The sequence below is a fragment of the Schistocerca americana genome, chromosome 8, assembly GCF_021461395.2.
Source record: "Schistocerca americana isolate TAMUIC-IGC-003095 chromosome 8, iqSchAmer2.1, whole genome shotgun sequence".
Taxonomy (NCBI): Eukaryota; Metazoa; Arthropoda; class Insecta; order Orthoptera; family Acrididae; genus Schistocerca; species Schistocerca americana.
Genome location: NC_060126.1, coordinates 164321451 through 164347476, shown reverse-complemented (window position 1 = coordinate 164347476; position 26026 = coordinate 164321451). Strand labels below are relative to the sequence as shown.

Here is a 26026-nt window from a genome sequence, read left to right as displayed (position 1 = left end):
TGTACTACAATTTGTGGATGCAGGTGTAATTGATTGCCCACTGCCGGTCTTCGAAGCACGTACTTCCTTTATCAACAGAGCATGAAATGTTCGTGCCAGTGCGTGACATTCATGATCAAGGACAACAATATCAGAGAAGTCTTCGTCCACTTGATATCCACCACGTTCTCACGTTCTTAGTTCCAAACGTGCATTCTCACATGTGCCCTTTCCAATTTTTTTCCCTCTTGTAATTCGGTCACAGACACCAAAGGACGATTAGAAAGAGTGAATGGAGTCTTGAGAAAAAGTTAAAACGTGAACATCAACAAAAGTAAACCTAAGATAGTCGAGAAAGGACGGATTGAAATAGAAAAAGCACAAAGAATTAGGTAGGGTAATGTGACGCTAACAGTGGGAGAGAAATTTTGCTGTTTGAGTAACAAAATAACTGAAGATGGGAGATACAAAGAGGACGTAAAATGCAGACTTGCGATAGCAAGAAAAGATTTTCTGAGAAAGATAAAAATGTAAACATCAAATATCAATTTAAGTGATAGGGAACGTTTTCCATGACCGTTCTTCTAAGGTGTGGCCTTGTACGGAAGTGAAACGTAGACGATAGACAGCACAACAAGAAGCAAATAAAAGGATAGAAAATGTTTCGCAGACGACTGCTATTGATGTGTTTAGTATGGCGGTTAAGTAATGAAGATGTATTCCGTCCTATTTGGGAGAAAAGAGCTATATGTGAAAATAGACAAAAGGGTTGACAAAAGTCGTCCTGGGGCATCAAGGAACAGTTAATTATGTAATTAATGGAGGTTTGGAGTGTAAAACGTGTAGTGGAGAACCAAGGTTTAACTACAGAAAAAAAGTTCAAGTTTATGAGGCAGAGAGCTGATTAGGTCGGAGAACTGCATCACACAAGAATTTGCTCTGAAGATCGCTGCAGCAGCAGCTACTTACTCAAGGGTGTCAACAATTCCCTCACCCATGCCGATCATATCGGCCTCATTGAATTCCAGGTTAAGAAACACTGGCCGATCGGGTGTGTCCTTAATGCTGATTTGCGTGAAGTGCATCGGGTCAATAGATGGGAGACCCAGACTCGGAATTCCTGGAAAGAAAACATGTATGAGAACGGATAGGCAGATGTGATGCAGTACTGCTACTTACATATATGAAGCATATACGGTCAACAACATCTTATCTTTTTGATTCGCTGCACTTGACTCACTCCCACAAATAAGAGGAAGACACTAAATAGAAAGCAACAATCAAGACATTTGAGAACATCTGCAAATCAGTGGTTCTACGCAAAGTACTACAATATACCACTGGCGTAACAGTTCAGTTACACCAGGGTTCGGTGTTGATTTGGGGAGCCATATCGCGGTATTCAGTGGCTACCATGCACAGTCGCACTACAGCCAATGATTATCTGACTGTTTTGGTTGATCGGATTGAAACATTATAGACGTGGCATGGACAGATTCATTAACGACTTCTGGTCCAGATTTACGATTTCGAGACGATATGTCTCTGACCCCTTAATCCTTCCAGATATGTTTCTGTAATAGGTAGGCGCTCCTTAAGGACTACAAGAAATAAAATATAAGTTAAAGAAGACATTACTAACTATCGAAATTTTTTATCAAAGTGAGCTTACAACTAAATTTACAAATGAACTACTCTCCAGAAAACTTAAATTACAATGTACAATTTACATGTAAAAAACTCTGAATGTTAACAACATGGAAATGACCATTTAGTTTCAATAATAAATGAAAAGACGAAACTAACGAACAGTAAAATTATGTTAAATTACAAATTAAATTGTCATCTGGAACTGAAACTTCCTGGCAGATTAAAACTGTGTGCCGGACCGAGACTCGAACTCGGGACCTTTGCCTTTCGCGGGAAAGTGATCTACCAACTGAGCTACCCAAGCACGACTCACGGCCCATCCTCACAGCTTTACTTCTGCCATTACCTCGTCTCCTACCTTCCAAGCTTTATAGAAGCTCTCCTGCAGACCGAAAATCTCGTTCTGGAAACATCCCCCAGGCTGTGACAAAGCCATATCTCCGCAATATCCTTTCTTTCAGGAGTGCTAGTTCTGCAAGGTTCGCAGGAGAGCTTCTCTTCCATTTCCATAATATTGTCCTTAAGTACATCGCCCTTGTATAGACCCTCTATATACTCATTCCACCTTTCTGCTTTCCCTTCTTTGCTTAGAACTGGGTTTCCATCTGAGTTCTCTTATCTCCAAAGGTCTCTTTAATTTCCTGTAGGCAGTTATCTATCTTACCCCTAGTGAGATAGACCGGCCGGTGTGGCCGTGCGGTTCTAGGCGCTTCAGTCTGGAACCGCGTGACCGCTACGGTCGCAGGTTCGTATCCTGCCTCGGGCATGGATGTGTGTGATGTCCTTAGGTTAGTTAGGTTTATGTAGTTCTAAGTTCTAGGGGACTGATGACCACAGATGTTAAGTCCCATAGTGCTCTGAGCCATTTGAACCAACCCTCGTGAGATAAGCCTCTGCATCCTTACATTTGTCCTCTAGCCATCCCTGCTTAGCCATTTTTCACTTCCTATCGATCTCATTTTTGAGACGTTTGTATTTCTTTTTGCCTGCTTCATTTACTGCATTTTTATATTTTCTCCTTTCATCAATTACATTCAATATTTCTTTTGTTACCCAACGATTTCTACTAGCCCTCGTCTTTTTACCTACTTGATCCTCTGCTTCCTTCACTACTTCATCCCTCAGAGCTACCCATTCTTCTTCTACTGTATTTCTTTCCCCATTCCTGTCAATTGTTCCCTTATGCTCTCCGTAAAACTCTGTACAACCTCTGAACATTTAGAAGTTTCCAATCTTTGCACCCCTTTGAAATCTTCCCAAAATCTGACAACAATAAGCGCTGTTTTATATATAACTCGAAAAAACACCGGCGCATGACATCCAAGAACTGCACGAGGAAATCGACTTCACGCTGCTGCTCCACCTACCTCTTATATAATATCGACGATTGCGAGGGGGAAGTAAAAATAATACATTCGAGAAATACATCACTGCGTCGACAGAAGTTACCTTGTCTCAGAATCGGTCTGGAGTCCATGAGAGCATTCTTCAAACAGCCGCTGAAGTCTGGGTCAGTCTGCTTGCAAGTTTTCATCGATGGTGCTGTAATAAAACAGAATTTCATTAGTGCACTATTTTACGTATGTAAAACACGTCGTATGACAAATAAAACTGACGAAACATCTGAACTATTGGACGTGGGCTGTCATCCGTGGCAAATATTGTTTGTAATTTCTTTGCTACTTTTTAAAAAGACTTTTTTTTTTCAAGAACTTGAATTGCAGTTTTAACATATACCAGAAATGCTTCTAACTATGTGAACATTATAGGGCTCGGTACTCATTGCACTGGTGCCAGGACATATACAAGTACGAAGATCTACAGCCATGAGCTATAGCTGAATGGTAAAATTAAATACCCGGTTTTCGAGACAGTATGTCACAGATTCAGGGGAAAATTGTCTATTATCTGAAAAGGAAGCTGTTCACACATGTGACAAAGGTTCGTGTGTACAGACACTTTTCTTTATACTTTCAATTTCTTGTGCTTTTGCACTAGGATTGCATTTTAATGTTGTTTCTATTCTAGAGTTCGGCAATAGATTTAAAATGGGGAGTAATTTGGAGAAGGTAACGATAACGTCTGGAAACCTTGACGATACAGGGGTACTGAAACTATTTTCAATCTTGCTCAGAGACAATTTCTGCCAGACAAAAATACTAGGCCAACTGTAAGTATGAAACTACAAAATCGTTATAATTAAACTTAAGCTACTCAAGAGGACCCTGATAAAAAACGAGTGATCGTAAGACAATGGAACCTTGTGTAGGCGTTTTTTAAGAACATTCGGAAAAGAAACAGGAAATAAACTGTTGAAAGCAACACATTTTGATTTCCACATGAGAGGGTAACAATTTTTAACTGCGTACCATGTATGCGTCCTACGTTACAACCGTTGCTCGAAGTGACGATCATCTGCGTACACGACAGTCTGGAACTACACTAGAGACTGCTCTACTGCTATCCGAAATTTTTAAGGTGGGGTGTGGACGACGGATTATTCAACTGTCAAACATCAAATGGGTGTGAAATCTTATGGGACTTAACTGCTAAGGTCATCAGTCCCTAAGCTTACACACTACTTAACCTAAATTATCCTAAGGACAAACACATACACACCCATGCCCGAGGGAGGACTTGAACCTCCGCCGGGACCAGCCACACAGTCCATGACTGCAGCGGCCTAGACCGCTCGGCTAATCCCGGGCGGCATTCAAGTGTCGTGACACAGCTTGTGTACTGCTTCAAGATCGTACTTTGCGTCCAGCGCTCTCATCCACGTCAGCACTAAATTCTTCAAGAAACTTTGCTGAAATCGGCGTCTTCCAGCGTCAATTTCCAAATCGCCAGTTAACTGGAACTTACGAACCATATTTTTCAACCCCGGTGTGGACAGAGAACCTCTCCGTAAGGCATTAAAGTGTCGATACTGGCGAAGAGCAGCTGCAATACTGCTGTTGTTTTGGTAAAACAGCTTTACGAGTAAAACCCAGCCACCTTGTCCCGGCACTTATTGACTGTGTGGAACTATAGAGCACACTGGTGCCTGTGTTTCACCCCTACGTCGCCATGCCAGTTCTGGCGCCTAACGGCATGTCATGACGTTCAATCAGAATTACAGCACATGTTTTTCTTACCCTACTTCGGTTGAAAAAAATGCAGAATTTCTTGTGGAACTTCGTCGAATATTGGCGCTTCAGCCCCTACACCAATGGTTTCCAAGCTTTCTTAGACCCTGAGTGCAATTAGATGTTAGCTCGTACCACCGCCCTCCCACCTTCCCCTCCCGGCTCTTGTCACTGTCCCCCACATTATCACCAACATTAGCATCTAACTATGCTGTACAATAATGGCTTTTGTTGGAACACTTTTGTTTTTAAAATGACGAAATATGAGCGGTATTTACATTGTGTGTGTATGTGTGTGTGTTTGTATGTGTGTGTGTGAGAGAGAGAGAGAGAGAGAGAAAGAGAGAAAAGAGAGAGAGTGAGCTAGAGAGAGAAGAGAGACAATGAATGACGAAGGAATTCGAGGTGCATAGCACTTACTCCCCCACTACTCCGTCTCAGACAAGAAAGCTAACTAATCACAGTGAAAGCAGACACTTCCTATGTATTACTCCTCTCCACTGCGTCAATTGGTTGAATTGCACACTGCAACCCCAATGAAACCCAATCAACTTAAAATGTGTGCACTATAGTTACTGTTCGTAAGTCACTTGATTGCTGCGCGCCTTACTTCCAACTGGCAAAAATTGGAAGACTTCAGGCTGTTAATCCTTTGTGTCTGACCACACGAACACAGTAATAGTAATAATAATAATAATAATAATAAAATATACAGCGCTACGGTAGGCCTTGCATAGTTACTGCTGTGTCGTGCTGTCAATTAATTCATTTACCTCTTTCGAAGCGAGTAGTGAAGCAATTTCTGGACTACTATCGACAACTTGGAGAAGACATTTTCTTGAGATATTCAACATTTGTTAGGTATGTGCCTCATTTTTATCATCAGCGATGCATGGTATAAAGCACAACGTATGTGTGGTGTGGACTGAGGGAGGAATCTCTAGCCACCAATACATTAATGCTACTAACTGCGAAAAAGTGTCCGCCCTTGGTAGCTGAGTGGTATGCCGGCACGGTAGCTCAGCGTGCGTCAACGCGACGGAATGTCATACCTAACGGCCCAGGTCCGATTCCCGGCTGGGTCGGAGATTTTCTCCGCTCAGGGACTGGGTGTTGTGTTGTCTTTATCATCATCATTTCATCCCCATCGACACGCAAGTCGCCAAAGTGGCGTCAACTCGAAAGACTTGCACGAGGCGAACGGTCTACCCGACGGGAGGCCCTAGTGACACGTCATTTACATTTTACTGCGAAAAAGTAGTGATTGATAACTTATATAATCAACACTATAGTCTTAAAAATTGTGATAATAGCAATTATCTTTTCGAAATAATTGAGTTTCTTGACTGAAACAGATTCGAATAATTTAGTTTTTACCCCTCAGAAAATTTCATTTCATCCCTTACGGGGTTATTGCTCCCACGTTGAGAACCACTGGCCTATATTTTCATGAAGTTCCGATAGGTGGCGTCGCTATACGTACCTTTTGAAACGGCTTTTGTAACAGAGGTGCTTTCCAAGCAGAGAGCTGAAACACTTTTGTCGGAAAACAAGAGCGTCGTGGGCCCTTGCAGAAAGTTTACAAAGATGTGAGAGTGAACGAAAGCACGGTGTCTTTGGGCGAGGCATCTGCCAACATCACGACAAGATCGTGGAAAACCTGACCGATCATTGCTATAAAGTTATGTATCAGTATGGTAAATAGTTTTCCGTCGACGCTGGCTCAAGTAGCGAAAGTATTATAATCGCTGTGGGGTGGGGGGTGAAAAGGAGAGGACCAGTAATTTCTTACAAAATAAAATTGTGACGGAAAACATAGTTCATAAAACGACGAACATTCTGATAATATTACTTGATATTAAATACCTACGTAGGGACTTCAGAAAGTAAGTTACACGTGAAGTCCCAAACTAAGATCGTTGTACAACATGATGATAGTACATGTTTCGACTTCCCTGCAAACACAGTCCTGCTGCGGCACGAGTAACGGGAGCATCACAGCGCTAGTGAACTTGTTCTGTCTTAATTAAGTGTTACCTACTCTCTGAAGTCTCCTCACACTATGATTGTCTACAATGTCCTCAAATGAGATCGTAAGAATAGAAAAAAATCATAGTGATTTGTAGGTACAACACTACTGGAAGCTGTGAGAACCTAGGGGCATCTGGCAAGGCGGATGACGGAAGAAGCAGAAATAGTCTTGAGTTTCGAAGAAAAATTGCTGTTGGCACACTTGATACCAGAAACAACCTTTAAACTTTATACCTTCCGCCAACACGTACTAAACTATTACGTCTGTCTGTTTGGCGAGGAATGATATTAACCGGTTTACGAAGGCCACAATATTTTTCTTTCCTAGGGCGAAGCGGCAGCTATCACATGTCGACGAACAGACGCTGTAACATGCAATAATAAAGTAGAATCAAAGGGTTGTGTGCCGTACACGTAAATAAGTCTCCATAAATAGAAACTTTAAACTTGGTGCTTTCTCTGGACATACTGTTCTTTCATGGATCAGTTTATACAACGATTGTTTTAGCCGCACGGGATTAGCCGAGCGGTGTAAGGCGCTGCAGTCATGGACTGTGCGGTTGGTCCCGGCGGAGGTTCGAGTCCTCCCTTGGGCTTGGGTGTGTGTGTTTGTCCTTCGGATACTTTAGGTTAAGTATTGTGTAAGTTTAGGGACTGATGACCTTAGTAGTTAAGTCCCATAAGATTTCACACACATTTGAACACTTGAGAGGAATGTGTTGTTCTATCTATGTCTACGAAACAATGCAAAGTCTGTTCCGTATATTTTCTAGTTTTAACGGATTGTGTGTAGTGCTTCCAAAAAGATAATATTTAATCAGCTAGGAATTTCCAGAATGAGATTTTCACTCTGCAGCGGAGTGTGCGCTGATATGAAACTCCGTGGCAGATTGTATGCCGCACCGAGACTCGAATTCGGGACCTTTGCCTTTCGCGGGCAAATGCTCTACCATCTGAGCTACCCAAGCACGACTCACACGCCATCCTCACAGGTTTACTTCTGCCAGTACCTCGTCTCCCTACCTTCCAAAGTTTCAGCTAGAAATTTGCTTGAAACAGTGTGAGGTGTACCAAATGCAATAATCACTTTATTTTCGAAACATCTGTGATGTCATATCAGCGATTGAATTATTCAGATACCTCTGCACAGGACGAAACAATCATCCATTGACGTTAGACATCATGAACCTAGTATGAAAACTCACTAACAGGAATCAAGGTGTAAGTCTGTGTTGGGATAAAGCTCACAACGGTATTTCTGGAAATGAAACAGCAGATAGAGTAGCTACAGAAGCCCCTAGTATCAGAAAGGGAAACACTTAGGAGCAGCAGCTGCAGATATATTAATCGGCGTCAAACCAATAATCAGAGAGACGTGGTACGCAGAATTCTGATAGTCATCCAATTACTTTCTCCGAGGGTACGCTATAATAAACCCAGTACTGGTTATTTGAGTTCTGGCGGGAGAAACATCAGTTTATCAGAACATTTAAGAACATTAAAACACTCCTTACGTTCAACCATGGCTGATACACGAAACAACTTGCTATTATGTGATAGCGGTAACCGACAGCATGCCAACCATTTCTCCTTTAGCTGTCCGAACAGATGCGATACTACAACTGCTGCAACATCGGGTCAACATGAGCTGCCCTGTACAACTTCTATAACAATACTGCTACGTCGAAGAAACTTTACAGTATACTCATTTTTGACTGAGGTGCTGGTCCTCTTTCATTGTAAACATCATATAAGACCTGTGCGTAAGTCTCTGAAGTAAGTGGTTTAGGAGGTTTCAAGCTGTGCGTCTGTTTTGTGTGAATTTGTTTCCAGAAGGCATATATATGCTTGATGACAATATGAGTCCCTACTCAAGTGCCAAGTAAATTAAACATAAAAGAACAAATGAACATTGAAAAGCTTCGTAATGTGTTTGTACGGGCTGCTTCATTACATCATTTGCAAACATTGTGGAACTGTAGCTTACAAACAGAACCTTCACCTCTTGAGGAAAATTTTTCTTTTAACACGTCATTTGCTACGCAAACGAGTGGTCTTGTAGGTTCCGAGAATGAAATTGAATAATTTTTACATGGTCGTTCGGATGATTCATAACAGGCATTGAGCCTTCCTGAGGCTGACTGTTTCCCTACCACAGGAAACTATTTGTTCCTCTGGAGTGGACCGTTACTTCTCGTGAAAAGTAAGAGTGATTTTAGGCTTCAACATACAACTGCTTCAAATAACCCGTCCCTTTTCATAACAAACTCTCAGCTGTTGTCATGGCGTTTAAGTTTTCGTTTTTGATTTCCACTTTATAAATTATTAGTAACACGTACTAACAGTCAGAACCACATATTGAAACAACTGCGCTATCCTAGTGGATGCAGCAGGTCGAAATATAGCGTGACCGCAAAGTCCGCTAACATTTGAAAATGCTATAATTCACGGAATAATGTAAGTTGAGGTGTAAAACGTGACGCACGTGCCTAAAATGGCATGGGGTTTTTTGAACCCACAAGCGGGTGAAAAAAAGGGCCAACAGATAAAACTGCAGAATTTGGGATACCGAAATTACTAGAACTGTCATGGAAACCGAACTGCATGACGACATCACGGTGAGGTGTGTATTTACCATGTCAGTCGTGATGACACCCTTTTTCTTCGAGGAAATGCGGGCTGCTACTTATCAAACTACGTGTGCGATGTACACCAATATGTTACATGAACGCATCGTCCCTAGCCTAGGTGATAAACACCCGCTGGAAGGTACGACTTTTATGCAAGATGGCTCTCCACCCCTCATTAACTCTCGTGTGAAAGATCTCTTGCACACATCGTTCGATGGGGATCTAGTGCCGATCCGCCACATTCGGGATGCTTGGCCTGACAGGTACCCACACCGTAATCTGTGTGATTGTTGGTTATGTGGTTACGTGTAGTCTTAAGTGTACCGCGATCGTCCGACATCTTTAGGGATGCTGAAAGACAACATCGTGTAGCAATTTCTCGCCACACCTTCTGATATACTGTACAGTGATGTTCACAAAATTGTCCCTGAACTACAGGTATTGTTGATGATTGATGGCCGATATGGCGAGCATTTGCTATAAAGAACATCGTCTTTTTTGTGCTAATTATTGCTTTTGTATCATATGAAGAGCAGTCTGATGTTCTTTTTCTGCATTATTCTTTTGGTTTTGAATAAAACTATATGTCATTTCCAGCGTGTGTGTGAGTTTATACCTTTTGAGCTACATTATTCAGTGAATTACTGAATTTTCAAATGTATACAGACTTTTGGATCACCCTCTACATCTATTCAGACAATTAGTTCCACATACATGATGTTGTGACTTGGCAAGACAGCCAAGCCACTAGAAGGTGAAGCCGAAAGGCACGCGTTTAAGCTCACGCAGGCTGGCGTGAGGTCTGGAACAGTTAAAGGATTTGAGTCTAGCAAATAAAGTACGTAGCTGTTGGAATACTTAACTTTAATCCATAATTGGTGAACATCGGTCTGACGGTACATGCATCACAAGATAAATAGCAATTGATAATGGCGCCTTGCTAGGTCGTAGCAAATGACGTAGCTGAAGGCTATGCTAACTATCGTCTCGGCAAATGAGAGCGTAATTTGTCAGTGAACCATCGCTAGCAAAGTCGGCTGTACAACTGGGGCGAGTGCTAGGACGTCTCTCTAGACGTGTGGCGGCGCTCGGTCTGCAATCACTGGCAGTGGCGACACGCGGGTCCGACGTATACTAACGGACCGCGGTCGATTTAAAGGCTACCACCTAGCAAGTGTGGTGTCTGGCTGTGACACCACACATGACTTTATTTTCATTGGTGTACATTAACTAATTCCAACTTGACGAAAAATGTTATCATCTGCGACAACCTAAAATCACTCTATTTTTTTCCTTGAGACACGTCTCTGAGTACACGTAAAGTGTATACGACAATTACCCGTATCAGAGCTTCAGGGGGTTTCTTTGACGTTTTCATGTTACGGCACTTACCTGTGGAACGCCATGGAAAGAGATGGGTATGATGCAAGTCGGATTGAAAGCAAACTACACGAATTTGCTGCGTAGCCTCTGCCATTGATGATTTGTCTAATACGTCGTTCTTGTGCACCTCTTTTCTTCATCATTACAATAAGAAAACAAAACTCGAACATAGCGCACTGTACTTAATATACGAGTACCCTGTAAGAACACATAATCAGTTGCTCCAACACGTCAGTCTATTCTAAGTGGTTTCCACAGGTATAATGCACAATTTTTATGGACACCGCTAGTGGATATTTAGTGACAAATATCGCCTAATCACGAAAAGCCACAATCCGATATCATTTCCAAGTGAAAGAAGGACGGAGCAAAAAGGAAAGAACGTTATTGATCTGGCTTGAATAGAATCAGAAGAACTGTTTGCAATTTCCCATTACGACTAACATAAATTGGAAAGAACACATAGAAAATGTTGTGGGGAAGGCTAACCAAAGACTCCGTTTTATTGGCAGGACACTTAGAAAATGTAACAGACCTACTAAGGAGACTGCCTACACTACACTTGTCCGTCTTCTTTTAGAATACTGCTGCGCGGTGTGGGATCCTTACCAGATAGGACTGACGGAGTACATCGAAAAAGTTCAAAGAAAGGCAGCACGTTTTGTATTATATTATTTCTGTGTCACAGAAATGATACAGGATTTGGACTGGAAATCATTAAAAGAAAGGTCGTTGCGTCGGAACCTTCTCAAGAAATTCCAATATTTTGTTGACACCGACCTTCATAGGGCGGAACGATCATCACGATAAAATAAGGGAAATCAGATCTCGTAGGGAAAGATATAGGTGTTCATTTTTCCCGCGCGCTATGCGAGATTGGAAAACAGGGAATTGTGATGGTGGTTCGATGAACCCTCTGCCAGGCATTTAAATGTGATTTGCAGAGTATCCATGTAGATGTAGATGTAGACAGCAGATTTTCAAAGACATTGTGACCCTGCGATGAGATACAGCAGCTATAATTAAGTCACTCTTCGTCACATCGAATTGCTCTTTCAGGTGTTACAACACATAATGTATGTTCAGCAGGACAACACTTTGAAATAATCTAGAAGATGAAATTAATTTTCGTTCAATAGAGTTTTGTTTCTCTATCAGGTAGTTTACGCACTTTGTTACTATATTCACATGTATCTAGCTGGGCGTAAATGGTAGAGAAACACATTTTCCGCGATAAATTTTAAGGCGATGGGTATCAGAAGAGAGGCATGAGATGCCTTTCCAAATGTTATCTACCTTGAAACTTCATGGCAAATTAAAACTGTGTAGCGGAACTGAGGACCTTTGCCTTCCGCGGGGAAGTGCTCTACTGTCTGAGCTACCTAAACGCGATTTACGATCCGCTCTCACAGGAGACGAGGTACTGATGGAATTAAAGCTGTGAGGACGGGTCGTGAGTCGTGCTTCGGTAGCTCAGATAGGAGAGAACTTTCCCGAGCAAGGAAATAAGTCCCGAGCTCGAATCTTGGTTCGGCAAACTGGTCTGCAAATAAAGTAGATTAAAACTGAAAGGAAGTTCCGCATCAGCGCACACTCCGCTGCAGTGTGAAAACTTCGTTCTGGTTATCTACTTTATTTGCAGACCAGTTTGGACAAGTTTGCTTCCATTCGCCGACTGTATTACGAGCACCACGCCATACACAAGAGAGCCGCTGCTCAAAGCACTGAGGGGTCGGTCTTGTGTAGTGGTCGACAACCAACCACGATCTTAAATCAGTGCAGCATGGCTTACGGAAACGGAAAAGTAAATTTCAGGAAAAATGCTTTTGTAGCTGTTTGGTGTATTCTTCTGCTCTACAAAATACACTACTAGCCATTAAAATTGCTACACCAAGAAGAAATTCAGATGATAAACGGGTATTCATTGGACAAATATATTATACTAGAACTGACATGTGATTACATTTTCACGCAGTTTGGATGCATAGATCCTGAGAAATCAGTACCCAGAACAACCACCTCTGGGCGTAATAGCGGCCTTGATACGCCTGGGCATTTAGTCAAACATAGCTTGCATGGTGTGTGCAGGTACAGCTGCCCATGCAGCTTCAACACGATACAGCAGTTCATCAAGAGTAGTGACTGGCGAATTGTGACGAGCCAGTTGCTCGGAAACCATTGTCAAGACGTTTTCACTTGGTAAGCGATCTGGAGAATGTGCTGGCCAGTGCAGCAGGCGAACATTTCAAAACAATGGTTCAAATGGCTCTGAGCACTATGGGACTTAACTGCTGTGGTCATCAGTGCCCTAGAACTCAGAACTACTTAAACCTAACTAACCTAAGGACATCACACACATCCATGCCCGAAGCAGGATTCGAACCTGCGACCGTAGCGGTCGCGTGGTTTCAAACTGTAGCGCCTAGAACCGCTCGGCCACTCCGGCCGGCAGGCGAACATTTACGGTATCCAGAAAGGCCCGTACAGGACCTGCAACATGCGGTCGTGCATTATCCTGCTGAAATGTAGGGTTTCGCAGGGATCGAATGAAGGGTAGAGCAACGGGTCGTAAAACATCTGAAATACAACGTCCACTGTCCAAAGTGCCGTCTATGCGAACAAGAGGTGACCGAGACGTGTAACCAATGGCACCACATACCATCACGCCGGCTGATACGCCAGTATGGCGATGACGAATACACGCTTCCAATGTGCGTTCACCGCGATGTCGCCAAACACGGATGCGTCGTCGTTGAGTACACCATCGCATGGGCTCCTGTCTGGGATGCAGCGTCAAGGGTAACCGCAGCCGTGGTCTCCGAGCTGATAGTCCATGCTGCTGCAAGCGTCGTCGAACTGTTCGTGCAGATGGTTGTTGTCTTGCAAACGTCCCCATCTGTTGACTCAGGGATCGAGACGTGACTGCACGATCCGTTACAGCCATGCGGATAAGATGCCTGTCATATCGACTGCTAGTGATACGAGGCCGTTGGGTTCCAGCACTGCTTTCCGTATTACCCTCCTGCACCCACCAATTCCATATTCTGCTAACAGTCATTGGATCTCGACCAACGCGAGCAGCAATGTCACGATACGATAAACCGCAATCGCGATAAGCTACATGCCGATCTTTATCAAAGTCGTAAACGTGATGGTAAGCATTTCTCCTCCTTACACGAGGCATCACAACAACGTTTCACCAGGTAACGCCGGTCAACTGCTGTTTGTGTATGAGAAATCGGTTTGAAACTTTCCTCATGTCAGCACGTTGTAGGTGTCGCCGCCGGCGCCAACCTTGTGTGAATGCTGTGAAAAGCTAACCATTTGCATATCACAGCATCTTCTTCCTGTCGGTTAAATTTCGCGTCTGTAGCACGTTATCTTCGTGGTGTAGCAATTTTAATGGCCAGTAGTGTATTAAGTACTCACTTAGAGAAGTTGGAAACTGTAGATTAATAACACTGTGTAATCGCAAAGAGGTAAACATTTTCTTCACTGGAATAATAATATAACAAATGCCAATAAGAAGATTTGCAGAAAACATAGCATAAAGGGCGATTAAAAAGTTTCCGTCTGAGAGCGTTGCTGCAGCATATATACACCGTAGAGCGACATCGATACGGGTATATGAGCACCGACATTTAGGCAACGGATTAATGTGGCATTCATGTTTTTCCAAGGGGCCGGCGGTTGAAACGAATTATTGCGACGTTTTTACCAAATACGTTGAAATACGACCAGCGTGCTGCTACTCTTTTCTTGGCTGCTGATGGACGAACTCAGGTAGGCACAGATCGGAGAATGAAGAATATAGATGGGGCAGAACATCTCTCGAAAACCACAGGTGTGGAATCAAGGGCCAAATTTATGATAACGCACGTCCCCATGCCGCAAATTTCCTAAAGTGGGAGACACTCGAGCACCAGGCCAGTCTCACGATCTCTCTCCGCCGGCCGCTGTGGGCGAGCGGCTCTAGGCGCTTCAGTCTGGAACCGCGCTGCTGTTACGATCGGAGGTTCGAGTCCTGCCTCGGCCATGGATGTGTGTGACGTCCTTAGGTTTAAGTCGTTCTAAGTCTAGGGGACTGATGACCTCAGATGTTAAATCCCATAGTGCTTAGAGCCATCTGAACTTTGCTCTCTCTTCGTGCGATTAACATGCCTTCGGTCCCTTAAAAGTTTCGACGATCTCTGTCGTAAAAATATGTACAGCAGGCAGTTACGGACATCTTGATGTAGCACGATACGGTATTTACCAGACTTGTATCTTCAACCTTGTTCGTCCGTGTGATGATTACCTCAAAGCCCACAGCGATTTTGCCTCGGTGGCATACTGGTTCTGCACTGTACGGCCTTCGAACGGAAACGTCTTGATCGACCCTTATACCATAGGCAAAGGTTCTCAGGTATGTGCCATGTTCCTTGACTTCAGGAAAGATTCTATACAGTTCCGTATTGTGGTATTGAGAAGAATGTACAGGCTTACCCGGTATCGGAGCAGATTTTTGGTTAGATACAGTAGTTTCTTACGGCATGAACACGTATTTCTCAACTACAAAAATTCGAGAAAGATAAACATACATTTCGGGATTACGATACGGAGTTACAGCACCGCTGTTATTGACATTTTGTGATAATGATAAAGTAGATTATGTTTGCGTATCCGAGACGCTATTCGCGCACAATGCTGCTGTCTGTAGGACGGTTGCATCTGCCAGAGTACTACATCAAAATGACAGAAAAAGCTGCGCAGGTTCGACGCTTGGTGCAGCGACGACGAGATCTTCTGCTGCCCGACTACACTATTGACTACAAATCACTGGAAAGAGTAACTAGCATAGAATTCCTGTAATAGCAGCAACCGTCCAGAGTGACAGTAAGTGGAATGACCAGATAAAACACATATGGCCTCTTATATGTAAATTGAAGTTGTAGGGGGAGAATGGAAAGGAAACGGGTTAGTGACATCAGCTGTGTTCAGACGTTATATATAATCAGCGAAGTCGAGTGAAAACGTGTGCCACACCGGGATTCGAACCCGGGATCTTCTGCTTACAAGGTGGATGCGTTAACCACTGTGTCACCCGGAACGCAGTGTTCATCACAACTGCTGGGGTTATCTCGGTAGGCCTCAAGGCCAACCGACTCCCCAACGAGCGCCACGGATCCATAGTCCATGTCCATTTCCTCCATGATCGCTACTCAGATTCCCGCAGGAGGTCTGACGTGCATCCGCACTGGAGAAGTTTGATCCATTGCCCATCTAACCGAAGCATTTGTATGAAAGCGTGGCATCTGTTCTTTTGGATATGTCCGAAAGAACAGACTCTAAGCAATCATATAAATATAGTCCCGTCAAATAGTAGATAAACCTTGCAAAAGGTGGGGTAGAAGATTTTATTTTACTAAATGTCTTTATTTTACTACACTCCTGGAAATTGAAATAAGAACACCGTGAATTCATTGTCCTAGGAAGGGGAAACTTTATTGACACATTCCTGGGGTCAGATACATCACATGATCACACTGACAGAACCACAGGCACATAGACACAGGCAACAGAGCATGCACAATGTCGGCACTAGTACAGTGTATATCCACCTTTCGCAGCAATGCAGGCTGCTATTCTCCCATGGAGACGATCGTAGAGATGCTGGATGTAGTCCTGTGGAACGGCTTGCCATGCCATTTCCACCTGGCGCCTCAGTTGGATCAGCGTTCGTGCTGGACGTGCAGACCGCGTGAGACGACGCTTCATCCAGTCCCAAACATGCTCAATGGGGGACAGATCCGGAGATCTTGCTGGCCAGGGTAGTTGACTTACACCTTCTAGAGCACGTTGGGTGGCACGGGATACATGCGGACGTGCATTGTCCTGTTGGAACAGCAAGTTCCCTTGCCGGTCTAGGAATGGTAGAACGATGGGTTCGATGATGGTTTGGATGTACCGTGCACTATTCAGTGTCCCCTCGACGATCACCAGTGATGTACGGCCAGTGTAGGAGATCGCTCCCCACACCATGATGCCGGGTGTTGGCCCTGTGTGCCTCGGTCGTATGCAGTCCTGATTGTGGCGCTCACCTGCACGGCGCCAAACACGCATACGACCATCATTGGCACCTAGGCAGAAGCGACTCTCATCGCTGAAGACGACACGTCTCCATTCGTCCCTCCATTCACGCCTGTCGCGACACCACTGGAGGCGGGCTGCACGATGTTGGGGCGTGAGCGGATGACGGCCTAACGGTGTGCGGGACCGTGGCCCAGCTTCATGGAGACGGTTGCGAATGGTCCTCGCCGATACCCCAGGAGCAACAGTGTCCCTAATTTGCTGGGAAGTGGCGGTGCGGTCCCCTACGGCACTGCGTAGGATCCTACGGTCTTGGCGTGCATCCGTGCGTCGCTGCGGTCCGGTCCCAGGTCGACGGGCACGTGCACCTTCCGCCGACCACTGGCGACAACATCGATGTACTGTGGAGACCTCACGCCCCACGTGTTGAGCAATTCGGCGGTACGTCCACCCGGCCTCCCGCATGCCCACTATACGCCCTCGCTCAAAGTCCGTCAACTGCACATACGGTTCACGTCCACGCTGTCGCGGCATGCTACCATTGTTAAAGACTGCGATGGAGCTCCGTATGGCACGGCAAACTGGCTGACACTGACGGCGGCGGTGCACAAATGCTGCGCAGCTAGCGCCATTCGACGGCCAACACCGCGGTTCCTGGTGTGTCCGCTGTGCCGTGCGTGTGATCATTGCTTGTACAGCCCTCTCGCAGTGTCCGGAGCAAGTATGGTGGGTCTGACACACCGGTGTCAATGTGTTCTTTATTCCATTTCCAGGAGTGTATATGGCTCGAAAGATTGGAAAACAAATTTTTTTCAGCAAAATTTATATTGCCTAAACTCTCTGTAGTCAAAATGTGTTCAAAATAAAGGACTCTTTTCATCTACATCTACATCTACATTGATACTCCGCAAGCCACCCAACGGTGTGTGGCGGAGGGCACTTTACGTGCCACTGTCATTACCTCCCTTTCCTGTTCCAGTCGCGTATGGTTCGCGGGAAGAACGACTGTCTGAAAGCCTCCGTGCGCGCTCTAATCTCTCCAATTTTACATTCGTGATCTCCTCGGGAAGTATAAGTAGGGGGAAGCAATATATTCGATACCTCATCCAGAAACGCACCCTCTCGAAACCTGGCGAGCAAGCTACACCGCGATGCAGAGCGCCTCTCTTGCAGAGTCTGCCACTTGAGTTTATTAAACATCTCCGTAACGCTATCACGGTTACCAAATAACCCAGTGACGAAACGCGCCGCTCTTCTTTGGATCTTCTCTATCTCCTCCGTCAACCCGACCTGGTACGGATCCCACACTGATGAGCAATACTCAAGTATAGGTCGAACGAGTGTTTTGTAAGCCACCTCCTTTGTTGATGGACTACATTTTCTAAGCACTCTCCCAATGAATCTCAACCTGGTACCCGCCTTACCAACAATTAGTTTTATATGATCATTCCACTTCAAATCGTTCTGTACGCATACTCCCAGATATTTTACAGAAGTAACTGCTACCAGTGTTTGTTCCGCTATCATATAATCATACAATAAAGGATCCTTCTTTCTATGTATTCGCAATACATTACATTTGTCTATGTTAAGGGTCAGTTGCCACTCCCTGCACCAAGTGCCTATCCGCTGCAGATCTTCCTGTATTTCGCTACAATTTTCTAATGCAGCAACTTCTCTGTATACTACAGCATCATCCGCGAAAAGCCGCATGGAACTTCCGACACTATCAGTTTTCTTCTTAAAAAAATATCAATCTCTTATGCTCGTAGAGCTTTGGCATCTATTCACTTTTTAAAAGAGCAGAAAATTCTCTGCAAATTTGACTATTACGACTTCCTTCAGTACCCTCCTTCAGTACCAAGTAGAGTTTGTCAAAAAATATGTTTTTAAAATTTTGAGTGGAAGGCAAAATACCTAGTTCTTGAGCACTTTCATTTCGGTTTCTGTTTATATAGTAGATATATAACATACATAATGTCATATATTGGAATTGAATATTTCACTTTGCAGTATTCAATTACTCCAAGTGCAGTTGGATGATTCCTGGGCATCCACATATTGTGATTGGTACTTCAACACGACATAATTTACTCATTATGTTATATAACCTTTGACAGAAAATTTAACTATTATTGAATGAAATAGGAGAACGGAAATAGGTAGCTAATTGCACTTGTATAAAGAAACCATACAATATAAATGACTCGTAGATGGCGATATTGTTAAGAAGGCATTAACATTTACTAACGCTTGTTAATACCACCTCTGTATGCGTAATAATTCTGACGGTGTTTTACAGTTTTTATAATTAATATCACTGCAGTTGTAGCAAATGGCAGAATTTCTCAAACCACCACTAAATATCAACTTAAGCACGAAAAAAGGTGAAGAACTGACTAATGCGTCGGGTCTTGGCTTATGGCCTCAGACCGTTGTTAGTGTGAATTAGCCCCATTTCTCAGGATGTTCAAAGTTTCCCATCCAACGAACTAAATGTAGCGTTCTAGAAATAATAGGGGAGAAAAAGATTATATGTGGATGGACTGTGGATGACAGTGGAATGAGGCAGTCGCAAGTGGAGAAACGTTAGATACGCTATGTTTTTAGACAAGTCAGGTGTGACGGAATCAGTTATTGAAGCGAAACTGGGTGGATTCTGAAACTCTGCATGTAGATCACAGAGTTGTGTGAAATAGAAATATGGTCGAATGGAAATTCGGAGATGAAGAAACTGGACGGTGTAAAAATTTTGTGCTAAAAATATATGTTAAATTTTAAGGTGGTAAACAGCGAATTAAATGTACACGTTCTAGAAATAATAAGTGAGGGAAAGTGTACATAAAATACTGTTATACTTAGGAAGGGTAGGACACCCGTTAATGTTTCATAGCACGAAATCTGATACTGAGACCTTAGACAGAAGCTGATAATAAAGGAAATATCAACAAGGGCAAATCTTCATGGTACAGGAATGTAGGTAGACGCGTTAGCACAACGCCTGTGCGTTCTAAGACATTCACAGTAAGCACTCACGTAGCTGAGCGGCGCCGGCGTATGCGACAAGCAGTAGCACAAACAGCGGCAGTGTTGACCCCATGGTGCCTGGAACTGGATGCCGACCTCTGGAGCTGGAGGATTGCGTGTGGCGTTGGCGGCACACCGGCTCCTGTCTTTTAAAGATTCCGTTCTCAAGGGCAACTACACCCACCATGTAGCCGGTCACCGTGACGTCGCCGCACGCATGCAGACTCTTCTCTGCTTAGGAGACAGCTGTAGAAGAGAAGGGCGTAGGTAATGTTTGTAGAAGAGAAGGGCGTAGGTAATGTTCAGCCTGAACTATGGACGATCCGATACGTACAGGCTACAACGTTCCCCATATCCGCACTCTTATTCCGAAACGCAACCAGAAGCGTTCGCGAAGCTGTCGTACGATATGCTAGGCAACTTGTTTAAATCAATTCACATCAACAGATAAGCATCGGCGCGGTGTCTCAATAATAACACTGATAAACTAAATTCTAGGCAACATCACAACAAAGTTTTTCCTAATCGTTCGCCTTGGAAGTATGCATTGCCTGACCGATATAAAGAAAACTAACTACAAGTTCAAACGTTTTAGAGGATTCTGCCTCCAAGCTACTTACAAAGAGTTGGGCTCTTAAGGAGGAACCACCTGACAACAAGAGATTCTCACCACGAATGGAAATAGGAGGAAAAACACAATACAGAATAGAAGCAACTGGCCACCGTCTGGGAGCTGTGTGGAAATACATAACCCTCAAATACGTACATCAGACGTTACATCCACGTGTTAAGAATAATATTGCAAGAAATGAAAAACTCCACGGATCAGGAACTAGAGACACAGATAAACGTCCTTCATGTGGTTTGGTTGATTCTCAACTTCAGCCTTTCACTAGCTACTGTCGTTTACGTAAGTGGCGATGGGTCAGGAACAGACTTGCCTCCTTGTTAACAAGGAGCTCGAAACCAGACAGACAGACATCGTACATCGCCCTGTATACAACATGTATCCTACCACAAAACATGACTCCATGGTGTGATTACTGGCACATTATAAAACTGACATCCAAGGAGATGATAACCTTATCAACTTCTTTATCTACGTGGGAATGGTTGACTGGAAAACCAAAAAGGTTGATAAGCATAAATAATGTGGCAACAGCCTAGAAATAAAATTTGACAAACGCGGAACAGAATAATCTATTGGAGGCGAAGCAAGACAGGAACAGAACAACAATCTTTACAAGAAGAATTTTAAGTTTGTAAAAAGATTAATTTTGCCGCCCAAAAACATATTTTATCCTTTCATTTTTATTATTTAAATTAAAATATGCATTTTCATTGTGATTTTTCATGTATATGATTACTATTTGTTAATAAAGGTTTTTCTCAAAAACGGCTGTACAGCCTCTCTAGGAATAAAAGTTAAAATTTCGTAAACGACCATACGAAACATGAGACTGCGTTCCTGACTGGATGGAAGAGTTCGCAGCAGACAGAACTTAAGATGTCATTCTCAATGGAGGGACTCTTCAGACACAAAGGCTTCTGACGAGTCCGTGGTGAGTGGTGACATTATTTATAAATGATTTTGTGGATGACATTGGAAGTTCTATGAAACGATTCGCAACTCATCGTAAAGAAATGTAACTTGATGCGTAGAAATAAGCGATAAGATAGCTTAGTTTACTGCTGTTCGACAGCCCATCTATCTTTGGAAAGAGAAAAGTCCTCTAAATATTTACGAGTTATTATACTGAGTTATTTAAAGTGAAACAACAACATAAAATTTATCATAGGCAGATGCGAGACTGAGATTCATTTGAAGAATCCTCAGAAAGTGTGTACCAGCCATGTAACATGTAACCTACGAAACTTTCGTGTGACAGATTCTTGAGTATTGCTTGTCAGTGTGGTACCGTTGCCGGATGCGATTAACAGAGGCAACAGAAGACAACCAGCGAAGAGCAACTGTTTCAACAAGGGTTCGATTAGCAATGTCTCCAGTGGCAGAGCCAACAGCACATGTTTTGCGCGTCATGTTGTGTTATACTGTGAAAAATCTGAGCGCCTAATTTCCTAGAAGAGTAATTTGATATATTTCTTCTGCTTATCTATATCTACGGAAAAGAAGGTAAAGTTATATAAAGACGATGCCAATTATCGTTCTTCTGGCACACCATTCGGCAGTGGTAAAAATATGGGAATAACTGTAGTAAACGAGGTACCCTCTGCCACACGCCAGGAGGTGTATTACGATGTATGGTTGTAGATTTGGACCAGAGCTCGCACCTTGTCACAAAGACGTATGAAGCAATTCAGACCTAATTTAAAGAGAGCCGGAACGTTCAATGGATATTGACGAAGTAGCAGCATGTGCCCCCATAGACAGTTTCGTGAAATATAAAAAATGTTTCGCCGTATGACACAATGGCAATTGACTCTCAATGTAGACAAGTGTAATGTGTTGCGAATATATAGAATGAAAGATCCCTTATCATTTAGCTACAATATAGCAGGTCAGCAACTGGAAGCAGTTAATTCCATAAATTATCTGGGAGTACGCATTAGGAGTGATTTAAAATGGAATGATCATATAAAGTTGATCGTCGGTAAAGCAGATGCCAGACTGAGATTCATTGGAAGAATCCTAAGGAAATGCAATCCGAAAACAGAGGAAGTAGGTTACAGTACGCTTGTTCGCCCACTGCTTGAATACTGCTCAGCAGTGTGGGATCCGTACCAGATAGAGTTGATAGAAGAGATAGAGAAGATCCAACGGAGAGCAGCGCGCTTTGTTGCAGGATCATTTAGTAATCGCGAAAGCGTTACGGAGATGATAGATAAACTCCAGTGGAAGACTCTGCAGGTGAGACGCTCAGTAGCTCGGTACGGGCTTTTGTTGAAGTTTCGAGAACATACCTTCACCGAGGAGTCAAGCAGTATATCTCGCGAAGAGACCATGAGGATAAAATCAGAGAGATTAGAGCCCACACAGAGGCATACCGACAATCTTTCTTTCCACGAACAACACGAGACTGGAATAGAAGGGAGAACCGATAGAGGTACTCAAAGTACCCTCCGCCACACACCGTCAGGTGGCTTGCGGAGTACGGATGTAGATGTAGATGTTGATGGACATTACAGCTGAAAATTCCATATGGCTCTGGATTCTCAAACGCCCAAGTTGGAAATTTTGGAAATTTGTGTAAAGGTCTTAAGGGACCAAACTGCTGATGTCATCGGTCCTTAAGCTTACGCACTACTTAATCTAACTTAAACTACTAACTCACCCACGCCCGAGGGAGAACTCGAACCTCCGACGGGGGGAGCCGCCCAGTTCAACTTGCTCGTACGTTCAATTGAAGGAGGTTTTCTTGTTAACAGCCAAAATCAAAAACAACTAAACAGTTTAGAATTCCATACCAACAATATTCTCCTACTTAACAACATTGTAAGAAGCAGCTACTTGTTATCAAGTGGTAGCTTCAGCATGTCTGGTGATCACCAAACACCGTTTTTTAGTAGTTTCGATTTCTACTTCAGATGAAACCTCTCTTTCGTTTCTCCACCCCTTACATGAGTTGGCTTAGTTCTCCCTCCCCCACCTCCCCCTCCTTATCCGCCCGTCATAGCTTTTGTACGCTATCAGCGTGAACTCAGAAAATTTGTCGCTGTTTAGTTCACGAATTCCAGTTGCATTCGTTGTAAAGCAGAAGACATTTTTATGATGACTGTGTTAAAGTTTGCTAAATCTGAAGTGAATTTGACTTTCAGTTTGCATTAACTGCAAGTAGTATGTAGATTACTGCTCTTGCGTAAGGGAACCAATGTTTTCTACAAACTGTTTCATTCCATCATACCCAATAATTTTTTTAAAATATTACCCAGCTGTGAGTTCGTTCTACACTGAAGTTTAAAAAAAAACTGGTATAGGCATGCGTATTCAAATACAGACATATTTAAACAGGCAGAATAGGGTGCTACGGTCGGAAAAACGTATACAACACATCGAGGGCCTGGTGCAGTTGTTAGATCGGCTACTGCGGTTACAATGACAGGTTATCAAGATTTAAGTAAGTTTGAACGTGGTGTTATAGACGGCGCACGAGCGACGGGACATAGAAACTTCGCGGCAGCTATGAAGCGTAGATTTTCTCATACGTCCATTTCACGAGTGTACCGTGAATATTAGCAGTCCGGTAAAACATCAAATCTCCGACATCACTGCGGCTGGAGAAAGATCCTGCAAGAATGGGACCAACGAAACATCATCGATATGGACTTTTGGAACCGAAGGTCCACTTGGGTACTCTTGTTGACCGGACGACACGAAGCTTTAGGCCTCGCCTGGGTACGTCAACACCGACAATGAACTGATAATGACTGGAAACATGTTGTCTGGTCAAACGAATCTCGTTTCAAATTCTACCGAGTGGATGGACGTGTACGGCTATGGAGGCAGTCTCATGAATCCATGGACCCTGCATATTAGCAGGGAACTGTTCAAGCTGGTGGAAGCTCTGTAATGGGGTGGGGTGTGTGCAGTTGGAGTCATATGGGACACCTGATACGTCTAGATACGAGTCTTACGTACGTAAGCATACAGCCAGGTCACCTGCATCCATTCATATTCACTGTGCATTCCGACGGACTTGGGTATTTCGAGCAGGACAATGCGACACCCTGCACTTCCAGAATCGCTACAGAGTGGCTCTAGGAACACTCTTCTGAGTTTTAACACTTCGGTTGGCCACCAAACCCCCTCTAAGTATATCTAACGCAGACGTATTAATTTTTGTGGAAACTGAAACTCTTTCAGGACATTCGCTAATCCGCCCCTATGCGTATTCTCATAGCTTTTTGAACAGTACTATGTCCCCAGTCTCCGTTTCCTGTCTGAGCGTGGAGAGCTGTTCTACAGTTGGCTTACTCCTTTTGAAACCACAGTGACAGTCCCCTATAATTTCTTCTCCAGTAGGAATCATTCTTTTCAGTATAAACTGATACAGAATTTTGTGCTTCACGTTAAGTACTTCGGCCATCGTCGTTCTACTTCAGAGGTATTAGTGAGGATCTTCCCATGTGTGTCATTACCTAATGTTTCTTTTGTTTTATATCTCTGTGTTACTTTCTGTCCTTATCGTTATATTTGTCTTGTCCTGCGCTGAATACATTCCCGTTCGGCTTCTTCTATTAGCTTCTTGTTATACATCGGTTTCCCCCGCCTTAGTATACTTGCCATTTCCTTCCTTACCCTAATATACATGTCTGTAGCTCCTGATGCCTGACATTTGCTAGCCACGTCTTCTTAACCAACCTCCTCTCTCCACTCTTTTGCTGGCACACTTGACTGAACCACACCTTACCTGACGCCTTTCGTTTGCCCAGACTTTATGAGGCTACTTGTTTACCGTTTCCTTAATCTGACACCAGTCGTGTTTATCAGTGTCTCCTTCTTTTTCCTCACAATTACTTGGGCTTCCTGGCAGTGCTGACTCGTACTTCCTTTTAATCTATTTTTATAATAATGTGTAATCTGCTTAATAGTTCTACATATCTATTTAAGTTTCACGTTTACCAGTGCTTCAGTGCGGTTTTATAAGCTCCACGGATCTTTAGTTCTGTTCGCATACTGCTTCGGGATGATTCCGTATCCTATGTATATGTTCGTTTGTGTATGTTTTTATGTTGAAACCATGTACTCTTGATACAGATGTTATTATCAATTACGAAGTTTATCGAATGGGTACTACTATCGATTCTCTCTTGTCGCAGACATTCATTACCGACCACCGGTTAATAGATGTCTTCCTGACCCACTCCGGCGTCAAAATCACCCAGCATTGTTACAACACTATGATTTGGCACCCAGAGATACACACAATACGTTTCAGTAGAGAATTCCTCCTTCATGAATTCCTCCTTAACTGCGCAGTCGGCGTGTGCATTAAAGGAGGATACGTCGCTATGACTGGCAGTCATTGTATTATAGGAGATTCTGTTGTTGACGGATATAGATTCTTGTGAATGGTGAACGTGAAGTAACTTGAGCTATGGGAACATACACTATCCGGACACCCCCAAAAACCTACGTTTTTCAAATTAAGTGTATTTTGCTGCCATCAA

At 43.5% G+C, this 26026-nt stretch overlaps 1 protein-coding gene across 1 annotated transcript in view; it reads right to left on the bottom strand.

The window, feature by feature from the left end:
- LOC124544912 (protein takeout-like) overlaps positions 1 to 20032 on the bottom strand; it is a 35241-nt gene extending 15209 nt beyond the window's left edge. The window contains exons 1-3 of the mRNA XM_047123651.1: positions 19907 to 20032; positions 3079 to 3171; positions 949 to 1099 (exon numbers count right to left, since the gene is read on the bottom strand). Coding sequence (XP_046979607.1) covers positions 949 to 1099; positions 3079 to 3171; positions 19907 to 19970 — 308 coding nt within the window. The 5' untranslated portion in view covers positions 19971 to 20032. The remainder of the gene's footprint in view (positions 1 to 948; positions 1100 to 3078; positions 3172 to 19906) is intronic.
- Positions 20033 to 26026: the final 5994 nt, after the last annotated feature.